Here is a 15626-nt window from a genome sequence, read left to right as displayed (position 1 = left end):
TAAAAAAAGCTAAATTAAAAAAAAAAAAAAAAAAAAAAAGAGGATCTAAGCAGCAGTTTCTTTTTCTCCTGATAGTTGCTGATTCCAAAAGGGAAAACAGTTTCAGTTTTACAGTTACTCTCTGCCAAGCCAGCTGCAGACCAGTGGATTATGTGGTTTTCTGGCATGATGGTTGTGAACAGAGTGCACCTCATCATACATATCTTCAGCAATGAGGTATGCTTCAAGCATGGACTCTATGAAATTACTTCTTGCACAATATTTCTGTACTGTTCCCCTCATGCTCTGAGCCAGAAAGCTGCATTTACTTTTTGCACCTAAGCCTTCCTTCCATCATTAAATCAAAGAGTGCCACAGACTTCTATTTAAAAGGATGGAGATGACATAAATTTACTTCAAATAACTTTAGATTCCAGGATATTATTCTTGGTGCTTATCCTTATCTACCATTCACCACAGATAGATCTTGAGCAATTTCCTACTTGCCTAAAAGTAGTAGTAAAAAATATGATTTGAATTTACTTGAAACTGCATAAATAGACTCTTAATCAAAAGTCACCAAACCTACCAATCTTCTGGGGGAAAAAAAGAAAAAAAGAACAGTGAAGTGGGTTTTTTCCTCCTTACTTCTATGAAGACAAAAAAAAAAAAAAATTAAAATTCTTCACCTACTTAAGCCTCTATGTCTTCTTCTGGAGGAAGGTTCTAAGAAATAATCACTATGCTAATTTGTTGAGTGAGCAGAAATTTAATGACAATTTTATATAAAAAGTTGGGAAAATTTAGTTCCTGGATCTTTACTATCCTGCCTGCTAAGATGACAAGCTACAGTCAACCACCTCATGTATCAGTGTCACAGCACATTTCCAGTGTTCCAAACAACAACACATATAAGAGTATGAACAGCAGCTGCAAGTATCCCTGGAACAACAGGAAACAGCTTGAGTTGAGAGGAGCATGTGCCTTTTGCCCTAGAAAGGTACTGATTTTAAAGGACACTTTTTAAAATTTAAGAAATAGACCACAGCACTTCAGTAAGTAGTCCCAAATAGCTAATATGAAACCTACCATAAAGAGAATGATTTCTAGGGACCCAAGGTCATAAATCAAGTCATTAGGTTCATCTACAGGAGATAATTCTGTCAGGAATGGCTGCATCCCTAAGGGGTGATAACAAAGCTGTTGACATTAGGATATGGCCCAAAGCTTGCAATATAAGGTAGAGTGGCAGATGACAAGGGTATGGCTTCTGTCCTGGAAGTCCTCCACTTGATGTGGGAGAAGTACAGGGGATAAATTCACTAGCTTCAGTAAATTCAGAATGGGAATTGCCTTGCAAAGTTTGAGTAAAAATAGTCATGTGATTAACCATATCAGAAGTATTTTTTTAAAAACTGTCCCAAACCATGGAATTCATAGGCATTTCTTCTCAGTGTTATCCTCTGACCACTCCCATTACATCAAGCATTTTCCCCAAACCATAAAGGGAGCTAGTTCCAGTTTTTTCTTTGTTAACTGTAACAGAGCTTGCATGCTTCCACCTTGTCTAATTCACTGTCCTATTCATTTGTGTCTCGAAGTCAATAACATTTCAAGTATCAGTATTTAAATATGTACCTATTTAAAGCAAATAAAAATCAAAACTGGAAGGAAAACATAAAACAATGTTGTCCCCTAAAACAATACAATCTAAGACAAGTCTGTGAATGCATATATAAATATAGCCATGAAGTTACTTTCCTGTATGTCTAGCAAGATGCTTCATGTTTTATAATTACAGATTTTTCAGGATATTAAAATTTGTTTTGCCATGAATAAAGTAATTAAAAAAAGGATTGTGATAACAGGATCTAACAATGGCCTGCTTCACACTATCTGTTCTACCACATAAGCTTAGATTGCTTGTAAAAATCTTCTCTCAAAAAAGCTCTTAAGTTCAGTGTTGATGTACCTTCACCCAAATCCAAGAGCTACAGAAATATGAGCCAGGATGAATTTGTTTAAAAACAAAACTGAAGGAATTTCAGTTACGTCCATAGTGTCTTCTTTGTAAAAATGTTTTTAATCATCCCTCACGACACTTATCTTTTTCACATGGTTAAAGAGTTTCTTCTTTTCACTCAGAAAACAGTATTTTAAAGGTTATTTTTAAGTTTACAATTTATTCCAATTGCATTTCTAGTGATGTGAGACTCTTAGATGCTTTAAAAACACCCATCATGTCTCATATCCCTCTAAAACTATAAACCAGATCTTTATTTGGATAAAAAAGGCAGTTTTTATAATAATAATAAGGTTAATAATAATGAGTCTCTGATCTTTTTAAAGTACAAAATATTTAATTTGTGACACGTAGCAGGTGCTGTGATAAATGTACTTTTTTGTGGTAATAAGCAATGAAATGAGCACTCAACAGTTCACCACTACTGTAAATAACTTGTTTGAATACACTTTTGGCCTTAAGACGAATTTTATTTATTTCACTTTCTCCTCCCTATGCAAGCAGCAAAGAACTATCTATCTAATTTCACAGAATAATTGAGAAATACATCACAATGAATAAAGGGTATATTTTATCCCTGCAATCCAATATCATCAACTTAGATTTCTAGACCAGGGAAGCCACCTGCTGACATTCACAAGCATTAATCGACAGTGTTTATCCTCACCAACTCTGTCTCAAAACTAAGAGTCAATTTTATAAATTTGTCTGTATGCACTGCCTCTGAGCATACCAAAAGCCCTGGTTTCGGGGTAGTGGTGATTAATGTTGTTTTAAATCCAAAAATCTTTTTTCTGAAGCCATTAAAGATTCCTGAAAATCTTACTTATCTTCCCCAAACATGCATGCAGCTGCCATTATAAACTATTCTGTCTTCATGACTTTTGTTTGTTGACAGTAAAATTTTACATACATTTGATTAGACATCTTCTACATTAAGAGTACAATAAGCATGCCTATATAAAGAGTATAGATACAGAAACTATTACTACTTTAATAGAAAATTGTCATATACAAGTATCTGAAGTCATTCTTAGTTTTGACTTCAGCTAAAACAAACTACAACAAACTCAACCTGCATGAGGTTTTGAAGAAAACAAAAGCATAAAACAACAGCACAGCAGAGAAATACAGAATTTTGGCTTGCTTTCTATTAAAGAAATCACATATGAAAAATTGAAAGAACCACAGAAGTAAATAATGTTAACACTTAGATCTAGTCATGTTTCCTGAAGATATTTTTCCATGATTTTTTTAATATTTACCATCACACAGTGAACTCCAAAGGCCTACTGAAATGCATTCACTGTACTGAATGAGTTAGAATTGTAGCGTTCGCTGTGGCATGCACCACAGTGAATGAGCTGTACAAAAGTACACTAATTACCTGATAATTATATTTCAGCAAGTATCTAAAATACTTTTAAGGAGGCATTATATTTCATACCCTCTTTCTGTAAAAAAGATAGCTGCAATTTACATAGTTGTCCCTTATTTTGGGAAGCAAAGTAATGAATTTAACAGATCACACAAGAGATTCCCAGCAATATTGTCTCTCTGAAGTCACACAGTCACATTTGTGGAAATGTTTGTACATGAAAGTATCTAGAAAATGGCATTTCTTCTGCAGTTGTATTTTTAGCACAGAATTTCTTTTACGATTTAAATAAATCTTAATAAATTCTTTATAATAATACAATTAAAAAAAAATTTAAAAAATATTTGCACCATTTCTCTCCCACTTTATTCTTTAGGCAAAAGAAACTAACTAACATTGTTTAACTTAAATTTTACATTGCCAAAAGTGAGCAAAAAGTTGCAATGTTTAAGCTGTAGCAACTGGAAAACAGTATTAAATAAAAATGGTGTATAATACTTGGTTGCTTTTATAAAGCTTCAAGAACATATTTTGATTGGCATGAGAGAGGTTTTGCAACATAATTATTTACAAACATTTACACAGTCTGATTTTGTTTAAAACAATATTATCTTAAAATTTAAACTTTTCAGTTCAACAGTCTCATTGGCCAGACATAGCACCTGGTGAATCACATAGCACCTTTTTATGAAGTTTTTTTATTATTTTACTTTTCAGTCAAATCCCTGTCCTTCCCCAAAATTGTCTCCATATGAATCTGCATAGTCAAGCTGACAATGAAAACCTTTCAAGTAAGTTTCTAAAAGCATTCATGACATGAATTAAATTATGCACTGCTATTTTATACATATTTGAGTGAAATGGTATTATCACCAAGCTGAAATGGGTGGAAAAAAGAAGCCATCTCAAAACACTGAATAGGAATTTTCTCTTGCACCTATTTAGCTTTGCTACTGTTAAACACCTCATAGAGCATGCTTTGCAAGCACACACCATGTAGAACCATTTAAAGATACCTCTGACTGCAAGGTCAGATCTGAAAAAGGGGAACAATAAAAAAGAATTTCATATTGCTTTTTATTTCTCTTCAGTATATAATCATTACATTGAGATCTTAAGAAAAATGAGTCAAAATTAGCACTGATGTATTATTACTTAACTCTAGTTAAGTAATTTCACAGGAGAAGGGATCAGTACCAACAAAACTGACAAATCTCCAAGCACCCTTTCTGCAAATAGCCTTAGAAAGAGCCATTGAGTGTGGTTTGTGGATTTACCTATACCAGCTTTAGTCAGATTTCTGTGCAAGGAAATGAAACTATTCTGGAGAGATACTTAAGCCTAAAGAATACACTATCTTAAATGCTTCCATAGGACATGCATCTCGAGTGATTGATACATTCTAGCTATTAATTTGACACATAATATATTCAGGGAAAAAAAGGGAATAAATACTTTAAAAAAGAGTAAAAAAGTAGTAAGATGTAGACAAGTTAAATAATAATTTTAATCCAGTGATCACTGGTCCACAGAGATTAATATCCCATCTTCAGGATGGGATGTTTAAAATGTTGAACAACTTAATATTGCGCCTGCACAAAACCTCTAAATAAAAAAGTTTCAAAATCTGTGATCAGTCTCTTTGAAACTCTACCAGTATCTACCAATAAAACACCCAACTTATTTCATATAGTTAACAACAGTAGACATCCTTTAGTGCTTTAGGATTTTCCATTCTCAAAAGAACTCAGCACTCATTTCAATTGTGACTTGCTACTTACTGATTAAAAGAATGAATATTTATTTTCCTGACCAGTTTTATACTTAAAGACTTTTACAAAGCGAAAACACTTAAAAAAAGATTCAGTGCTGACTCAATCCTCTCTGCCTTTTTTACAGCCAAATAGAGCTCAAATACTGAATTAAGAAATTTACTTTCACCAGAACCTAAAAGAAAATCTTGCATAAATCCGTATTCTGCAGAAACATCCACTGGCAATGACCCAGTATAAAACAAAAAAACCTGCTGCATTTAGTAACTCCTCCAAAAGGGAGAGGCATTTTTCAGGTAACTTCAGTGACTTTTCAGCTTTTTTCAGTTTCAGCCGGCTTACCAACCTCTTTTATGATGTCAGCTTGGCATGGACTCAGCCACCACGAGTTACCAGAGAGCTCAGTTTTATGGTTATACATCCAGACTATTAGCACAATATTTCAAGTGAGATTCAGGACAGTTTTAAAATTGATATTGCAAAGAGAATTTATTTTAATTTTTATACATACAAAGACACTCAATGATCCTCCATGAAAGAGCTTAATAAAGCAAATGTCCAGTGAAACTGACCTTTTGGAGTCTTCCAGCTTTTCTTAAGCCCCTAGTGCGCTTTTTTTGTTCATTAAAACTTTTGCAAGAGCCATCAGTAACACGACACTCTGAGATTTCATTTTCATCACCTAGAAACCAAATTTAGAGACTTAAAATGAAAAATGCAATCTTATGAAATGAGACTTTAACCTATTATTTTATCATAGCACAGTGAGCACTATGCACCTTTAAGATATTTCTTAATAATTTGTACCAGTTATTTTTTCACTGTATTTCAGTTAGGGGAAAGGAATGACACTCAAGCATCTGACTTCATCTTTGAGTATCTGTTCTTATAAATAAACCAGTTGCAAAACTCCCATTTTCCTGTAGTTTGAAAACCATATATTAACTGCAAGTAGAGAATCTGCGAAATTGCTGTTTATTATAAAATGTGCAATTTCTCTGCATAGAGGTATTTGGGTATGAAGCTTCAGTGGCTAGATTTTCTCATTGACACATCAATGCTTTCAGTACACACTTTGTTTATCTAAAATGACATGAAGGTCTGAAACTTGTTTTCAAACAGTTTGCACGCGAATCTAGAAAACTGTTAGCAGGCAAGGATTCTGTGCACATAAAGGCATAACAGACCTATTATACATGAAAAGGCACCATCTGTAAGAATGCACTCTGTCAAAAAGCAGTATTTTTCATTATGTATTTTATGAATTAATACATATTTAATTCTTCAACTCTGTCAGGATGACTTTCCTAAGAACTAAATAATAAACTTCTGAGTCATTTGAGAAATTAGCTTGCCTGCCTAAGATGAAAAATTTTGATCTATCTTTTAAACAATTAAGCTTTAATTATTCTAAATTGAGGGAGAGAATTTTTCCCAGAAGTCATTCAATAAAGTCTACTTTAGAGCATTTGTTCATTTTTCATTACAAAGAAATGGATGAGATCTGTAAAAGAAAGTTTAATTAGTGATCAAAGTGGCCTAAATGTAGCTCTTGCTAACAAAGTTTCTTTGATTAGTTTTTTGAAAATACTGAAGGGTACTATCCCTATTTATTATGCATATATAACTAAGAATCCTTTGTTTTTCCTCTGTCAGCTACTTAAACTCTAAATCCTTGAGGTAACAGCACCTCAAATTACAATCCATTTTGATTAGTCATTTTAAAATTATCTTTAAACTAGTAAAAATTTACTGCAGCAATTTTTGTGCAATAAATGTAAACCTGGTTTTCAGGTACAATTGTTAATTTAAATTCAATATTAAGGTATATAGTGCCATGTAATCAAGAGATAACTAATAGCTCATTGCACTGAGGCCCATAATTTTCAATCACTGAGGAAGAATGATGGCAAGTAGGAGAAAACATCTTGCTAAACAATAAAGAAAAAAATTACCTCTTTTTCCATAAATATTTGAACTTCTAAAGATGTATTTCAAATCTTAAAAAAACCCCCAAATTACATGACTGTATATAATATAAGGACATCATGTACTCCAGTGCTTTACCCTCAGTAGTCTCTGTTAATCTCCAATAGCCTATTTCAGGTTTTCCGGGGTTTTTTTGAGGGGTAGCTTGGGTTGGGGGTTAACAGTGAAAGTGGTGTAATATTAATTTTAATACTCTTGGCCTGAATGCTCATGCTCCACAGCACTTGTCCCACTTGGGCTTAAAGTCTTAAAACTTATATCCTTGGACTTCTTTCCAGTTAGGGTTCACTCCTGTGGGTTCTTCATATTTACAGGAAAGCAGGAAGAGGATAATGTCCATTATCTCTGATTATCAGCTCATGGATCTTAGGCACTACATTAATGAGGGTTATTCTTTGCTATTCTGTTCCTGTCTATCAGCACTTCTCAAGCACTTTCCAGCTTTTCCATCCTATAGTCTCAAGCTTCACTGCTTTCTGTTTTTTTCCTGATTACTTCTTTTTAAAGCAGTCACTCAGGCACAAATACTGAATTTTCATCTTTAGTAGCTTTTCCTAGAGGACTTCAAAGTTGACAAAATTTTTGAAGCAATTGCATCCAGTGTTAGTTCTCCCTGAACTAAGTTCAAATATGCAGGTAACTCCTGCCACTGTGGTCCATTAGATCCCCTAAATGTTCCTCCAAAATACTGCTTAATGATTGGCACCAAAATCAACAACTGAGCACTCTGAAGCATTGTCACAATTTAGTGATTTTACTTTGCAATTTAAGCCTCTACTCATGCATGATAATTTTGACATCAATGAGAAGAAGTTTTGAACCAGAATATTATCTTCAAAATTCCATTTGATATTTCCATTGAATTGATAAGCAATGTTTAGGCAAAATGAGCTAGTTCTGCTTGATCAAATAAACCACGTCTATCTAATAATTTTTTTTTTCTATAGTATAGTTCCCTCCTTTAAAAATATTGTTAGGAAGTGTCACTTAAATTCAACTATGTTGTATCTACCATTTTGTATCCATACTGGTATTTACCCCAACTATGAAAGAATTAAGTCCAAATTTTTCATCATTAGTAATCCTTCAGGTACACATGAACAGAATATTTAATACTCAGTGTTGTTATTATTATTGTAGAAATTGATGAAGCATGGGCAAACAACAAGTTTTTATTATACAGAACATAATTTCTTCAAGTCTTCTGAAAATGTATGTCCCCCTCCAGATCCTCAGAGAGAGCCTATTGATGGTTTATAAAAAATTTATGTAGTTTGTTATGTGCTCTAGGACAAGTGCCATCAGGCTTTGGCAAATATGACTACATCAAAATAATCCTCAACCTCTACTCAGAAATACTTGTCCACTTGTCCTCTTTTGTTTTAGTAATTAGTTACAATTCAACTTTTTGTGAAGATAAAGAAAACAAGGAATCAAAGAAGAAACAGTTTGCTTCTTCACGCCTCATTTGTATTTTACGATGACATAATAAAAGGCCAATAGAGGACATTATGAAATATTTTTAGTGAGCCTATGTTTTCCAAAGCTGGAAAAACCCAAAAGGTACCTCAAATCTAAGGAAGTTCTCGTGTACTTTTAAAGACATAAACAGTATTTAGCAGCATTAAGCCCCATAGGACCTAGAACCTCAAGTAAAACTCATTAATCTAAATTAAACACAGTGATTTCTTGCACCAAACAACAGAATGATATTCCAGATTTTCTGAACTACATTGAATACAGTACAATGGTTCTTAGTTTAAGTCTTTTTGCCAATTAAGATATTTGCCTTCCACATTACTATAAATATATAAAATTCACTTAGATAAGCCTTAAGTTTATTTTTAAAACTGGAAGTAATGCTGTGTTCAAATTTCTAAATGATGTTAGCATGATAAAAGCTTAAGGGAGTATACTCTTGCATTCCTTGTCCATTATTATTTATTGTTGTAGCTTTCAGATGAAGAGTCACATGACCTGAACTAATATGAAAATAAGTAGCAGTATTTATTTCAGCAGAAGAACTGGGCAGCCTTGAATGCCTTGAATGTGCCCTACAAAGGAACCTGAAGCTTGCTACCACATAAGCATTAGGCCTTGAAAATTTTGTTTCAGATTAGCCTGCATATTACACTTCTATTTCAAAATTAAATGTTCCAAGTAGTCTATGGAAAGAAAGCTTATCAAATCTTCTTGTCATTAAATAGACTGGGTAAAAGTGCCACTGACATAAAATCACAACCAAAAAATGGGCAAGAAAAATGTTTGATATTTAAAACATTTACAGACATAACATTTTATACAGCTATTTGATTACCCCTAGCCATATATGATGAAGAGAATTCATCAGTTTTTAAAAATATACTGGATTTACCAGCTTTCAAATAATGTACAATACACAGAAAAAAACCTCCAATTTACTATTTGCTAATAGAGACAAGAAGCAACATACATTTAATTAAAAAAAGGAAATGCTTAACCCATAATTAATAAAAATCAATTATTCCATCATAGAGAATCACATGAGTAAATGTAATACAAGATTTTCATTTTCTTCCATGAAACTTGCACTATTAGGGAAAACAACTTCTCTTACATTACTGATTCCTTCAATTTTTTTCATTCAAGCTGTCAAACTTGAGGTGCTACACAAAAGATGCACAAAGTAGTAGTACACAATACTACAAAAAAGATGCACAAAGCTGAATATATCACACTTGGGAAAATGGCCATCATTGATAAAACACAAATACTATTAAAATCAATACAAATTGAGACTTACAGACATTTCTAACACAAAGGATAAAAAACCATAAACATTGGATAACTTATGTTTGCTGAATCCTATTCCTTTTTATTCATCCTTTAAAATCTATTATTTTAAACACATTATTCAGCATGAAAATAAAAGTGTAACATGCTAGAGCTGTGATCATAATTTAGTTGCCAGAATTTAAAAGTTTTAATTACATCTAAAATCAACTGTAATAACTAAGTTTAAACATAGTAAATAAACCTGACAGAGTTCAAGAAGCATTTGGGCAATGTTCTCAGGCACATGGTGTGATTCTTGGGGCTGTCCTGTGCAGGGCCAGGAGCTGGACTTTGGTGATCTTTGTGGGTACCTTCCTTCCAGCTCAGAATACTCTGATTTTTCTCCTTCCCTATTTGTTTCCATGACTGTATAATGAAAACCAGACTCTTCTTTGACATTAGGAACTATACAATTTAAGGATCATCTTCTAGTACCTTGACACATGGCAAAAAGCCACATACCTATTAAATAAGATTACTGAATGGGGTGGGTTGGAAGGGGCCTTAAAGACCATCTAGTTCCAACACCACTGCAATAGACACGCATACCTTCCACTAGACCAGGTTACTCAGAGCTCCATCCTGCCTCACCTTGAATACTTCCAGGTATGAGGGGTCCACAACTTCCCTGACCTACCTGTTCCAGTGCCTCAGCACACTCAGAGCAAAGAAATTTTTCCTAATACCTAACCTAAACCTACTCATTTTCATTTTAAGACCATTCCCCTTGTCCCATCACTACATGCCCCTATGAGAAGTCCCTCTCCAGTTTTCTTGTAAGCCTTCTTTAGGGTACTGTAAGGCTGCTCTTAGTTCTCCTCAAAGTCTTGTCTTCCTCAGGCTGAACATCCCAAGTTTCTCAGCCTGTCTTCATAGGAGAGGTGCTCCAGTCCTGATCATCTTTGTGGCCTGCTCTTGTTCCAACAGGTCAGCTTCTTTCTTGTGCTTGGGGCTCCAGAGCTGGAGGTCTTAAACCTGGATTTCTCCAAACAGGCAGTTCTTTGTTCCCCCAATCCCTGCTTTCACCTGCTGCAGCATGGGTGGTGTGGCTGAAGCACGTAGTGAAGCCTGGGACAAAGAACCATGGTGAGTATGTCAGCCTTCTCCACATCGTGGGTAACTAGTTCTACCATTCCTTAGAGGACCCATATTCTCCCTAGTCTTACTTTTGCAGCTGATGCACCTGAAGAAGCTTTTTTTGGTTTACCCTTCATATACTTGGCCGGATCTACTTCTGATAGTGGTTTTGATGCCTTGGGAAGGCTGACCTGGAACAGAGACTGGACAGAGCTAAGAAAATAAAGTAGATATTTATTAAAAGGCCTTCAAGTATTTATTAAAAGGTTTTCAAGGATACACCTTGGGCAGTACAAGAGCCTGGCCAGGGCTACACCCAAGGTGTACCCAAAATGGTCACAAATGGATGACCAGTCATGAGGTCTCACACTTTTATGTTTTGGTCCTTTTGCATATTGGGGTTTAATTGTCCAATTACAGCTTCAGATTATGAAGTCCCATCCTTCTTGTTTTCTCTCTTCAGTCCTCTGTTGTTTATGCTTTTGGGCCTGAAACTTGTACCCATTGTCCTTGGTCTTCAGTAGGAAAAGGATTTGTTTTGTCTACCTACTCTGTGATGAGAGTTTACCAGCACTTAAGATGAGGTTCAGAGCTACACACCTAGGCAGCACAGAATCTGAAAAACATGAAAGCTAAAACTTATGGTATCACTTTAGCCTTCCTAATCAGATCTGTGGCTGTTCAATTTCTCTGTGTTCCTCCCAGGCTACCTTTCCCTGCTTCTGCTCTTCAAAAATTACTTGTTTGTGTTTAAGATTGTCCAGGAGCTCCATGTTCTTCCATATAGGCCCTCCTGGCATTCTTCCATGATCTCCTCGTTAGAGATGTGTTGTTGCTCAGTCTTGAGAAGACAATCCTTGAATATCATCCCTTGGGTATCTCTTCCCATGGTACTCTACCAAGCAAATCCCTGATGAAGCCTGGTCTCCTGAAGTCCAGGGTAGTAAGCTTGCTGTATGCCCTGCTTGCTGCCCCAAGATCTTGAACTCCAATATTTCACAGTCACTGCAGCCAAGGCTGTCCTTGAGCTTCACATTCCTCACCAGCCACTCCTTCTTGGTGAGAACAAAATCCAACATGCCATCTCTACTTTACGGCTCATCTATCACTTGGAACAGAAAGCTGTCATTTATGGGTGTATATTTATGCCTGTATAACATATACCCGCATCCTGTGTTTTTTAAACTGTGATGCACTCCAGATATTAAAATACAGGTGTAATGAACCCAAAATGGCAGCTCACAGTTCAGCAGCTTATTATTCACACATATAGGTAGAGTCATGGTTCAACATTTTCACTGGATTTCATTAGTCTGATAGCAAGTGTGTTGAGCCCTTTTAAGTTAATAATTAGCTCTATAACATTAATTGATGCACCAGTACAGAATTTTCTAGGGAAGATAGATTACTAAAATACACAACTATAGTTACAAATATTCAACTGCATGTAAAGCTTGACAAAACTCAAAATATCAAAATCTGAAAAGGATTCCAATGCAAGTTAGGAGCATCTTCTAGGGAAGTTCCTGAGATTCAATATTTTAGTATACATTTACATTAAAATACTTTATGCTAAACCAACTTGAAAATGCTTAAATACAAAAAAATACTCTGAAAATTATTATTAAAAATTAAGATGAATTCCATATTCAAAAGTCATGGTTGAAAAAGATGCTTACATTGCAACCCTTGCAGGTCTTATTTCATCTTCATCACTGCACAAGTTAGAAATTGCTAACTCAATTTTTTTTCCCACCAAGATTTTATGATCATAACTGCAATTTTGGTAACGATTTTCACTTGTGAAATAAAAATAGTTTGAACAAGGGAACCTATGATAACACCTTGGTTTCTTAAACAGATTATGAATAGCAACAGAAAGCTAGGAGATTAGGAGAAAAGAAGGCTCAACATGACTTTTGTTGTGTATAGTGAGCAGTTTCTTTCTCTCTTATGACTTTGTAAAGCATGAGAAGAAAAAAAAAGAGGTTTTTTTTTAATTCTATGCATTAATTCATTTTACAGTAATAAAGTCAGTACCACAGTATTTTCTTCTTTTTGTGTATTTCTGAAGTATTTTCCCTTTTGGAATGGCAGTTCATTTTGCAATTTAGTTGCATCAGTATATCTCGTGCAGTATGGCATCTTTTGATTTTGCAGCTCTATGTAGTAACTTACCAGTAGTATGAGCACATTCATTTACACTGTCGCAGGATTTTTCATGAGCATGCTGTGGCAGCCTCTTCACATCATCAGCATCTAGAGCTTCTCCAGTGTCATCTTTTTCATCACCTGATACATTTAATGGTATGCTTTCTGGATGTTTAGCTGGTTTGATTTTTTCCTTTACTGGAAAATCATTCACTGAAATAGGAGTCTTACTACTTTTCTCAGTAGTGTTATGCAGCTCACAGAAACTCACATCATGTAGGTCCATGCTTGTAAAAGAGGCTTTGCAACAAACTTCAGGAGGATTCTGTGATTCCTTTGGTACTTGTTTCTGTACTTCATTTTCATTTGAATTAGATGATGAAAAAAAGTCTTCATAAGAAGCGTCTTCAGTGCAGTAAGACTTGCTATATGTAGTAACTGCTTCCAAGAACCCTTTAGAGCCCAATGCACCCAGTTCTGAGGTAGGCAGCTTCAAACTTGGTAATGTTTCTAGTTTCTTCTTCTTCTTGTCTTCCAGAACACAATCATTTCTGTCAACAGGGAAGCTTTTATCCAGTGAACATGTATTTAAGTCTTCACTATTTGTAGGCAAATTAGAGAGACTGTCAATCAAAGCAGAAACAGTATTTAACCGGCTTATTTTTTTGGAAGGAGTAATATGACCAAAGCCCTCGAGAAGAGAACATTCATTTGCAATTGAAGTAGTCTTGCTCTTGTTCTTCTGATTTTCCTGTGGAAACTTGAAATGTTTCTTTCCTAAAGACAACCTGTCATCCAAAGTGTGCTGTATAATGAGTTTCTTTGTTAAACTTCTGGCATGTTGTTTTGATGTTAAGCTCTTCTGCTCATTGCCATGTGATGGAGAATTCACTGATGCGCTCATGGGTACATGAATATCAGTCCAACCATCAGAGGCATGTTCTGCTACCTCTGTTCTCTGTCTCTTTAACTTTTCAGTTCTCCAAAGATAATCACAACTTGAGTTCAAGCAGTCTTCCATTTTTTCTTCTGCAAAACAAAAGAAGAGTTGTAATATAAATGTATTGAACGAAACAGAAAGAGTATCAGTTTCTTAGTGAAATATATATGGAATTCCTGAACTGAAAAAACAAAGATTTAGCCACTTCTCTGGATATTATATGGCAAGTCAACAAAAATTAAACAGATAATGGATTAGAAACAAAGGACATTCTGTGTTGACAAGAACCTACAACAGTTTTAGCTATTGTACCCCCTTACCTGATCATAAGCACCCACGAGTCCCATTCTGCTTTCTTGAAATAAAAAAAGCAGCCGAGAAACTCATTATTCCTCTTGCACTTTTAGAGAAAGCATGATTATATGCTGATAAAGTTATCTTTAATAACAGTGGAAACTCAATAATCATTTTTGCTACCACATCATTAGTGCCACCTTAAAGATTTTGCAGTTAAGATGGAATTAAATAAAACACCATACTATCATATCACATACATCAACATAATGTATTAAAAATAATTAGAATAGGGATAAAGATTTTTTCTTGCAGCTATTCTTATGAAATTAATTTGTGTTAGGTGTCATACAGAATTTATTCATAACTCTTTACAATGAATTCCTCTGAAACAAGGTAGTATTTCTGATTAATCAAAATGCTTTTTTAAAAACCAGTTGCTCTACAATAAGATGATTGCAACAAATGTTTTTGCTAAAGTAGATGATGAATGAAACATCACAGCAGTTCTCCTGTAGGTTTAAGGAGAAGTCTTGATGCTATTTGCTTACTAAATATAGATAATATTTTTAAACATATGGTGTAGCTGACTATAATAAGCAAAATAAAACATATAGAGAGAAATTTCACATGATATGATCAGTCTCTCATACAGAGAACTGATGAAGTCAGCTTCAGTCCTCAAATTAACCTGGCTTCTTGAACTTTCTAAACCGTTATTAACCAGTCTCATATATCTCTTAGGCACAAACACAGAGGCCGCTGGCACAGACACTGGAGATGGAAGCTACACTGGATGTTGTCATGGGAATTGGCAGTCTGTTCTTAATGCAAAATTACACCATGCATTTGCAAAGCTGAAGGGCCATATGCAAGGCAAAGTTCTCAAATCACACTGTTCTACCTCGTTACCACATAACTAACCTACCAAAGTAAAACAGTTTGCTGGCACAGCTATGCTACTTCCAGTATTCAACTATCACTTCTCACTAATATTGCATGAAGACATAAAAAGCTGTTGCAGGCTGCAAGATACTCATCATGTTCTGAGGTAAGCCAACATGACAGAACTCCTTTATGATTTCAATGAAATACAACACCTCAAAACAGCATGTGGTACAGCATACTGGACAGCAGGCAAACTGCTCTAGTGGCCTTCATTACTAACTAAAGACTCCCTTCTCCTCTCTCTTCTACTGAGATCAAGGC

At 34.8% G+C, this 15626-nt stretch overlaps 1 protein-coding gene across 1 annotated transcript in view; it reads right to left on the bottom strand.

Annotated features, from left to right (window-relative positions):
* MCPH1 (microcephalin 1) overlaps nt 1-15626 on the bottom strand; it is a 123805-nt gene that overhangs the window by 95647 nt on the left and 12532 nt on the right. Inside the window, exons 8-9 of the mRNA XM_066314907.1 lie at nt 13211-14212; nt 5725-5834 (exon numbers count right to left, since the gene is read on the bottom strand). Coding sequence (XP_066171004.1) covers nt 5725-5834; nt 13211-14212 — 1112 coding nt within the window. The remainder of the gene's footprint in view (nt 1-5724; nt 5835-13210; nt 14213-15626) is intronic.

This window comes from Sylvia atricapilla, chromosome 3 (assembly GCF_009819655.1).
Source record: "Sylvia atricapilla isolate bSylAtr1 chromosome 3, bSylAtr1.pri, whole genome shotgun sequence".
Lineage (NCBI taxonomy): Eukaryota > Metazoa > Chordata > Aves > Passeriformes > Sylviidae > Sylvia > Sylvia atricapilla.
This window is presented reverse-complemented; position numbering and strand designations above follow the sequence as displayed.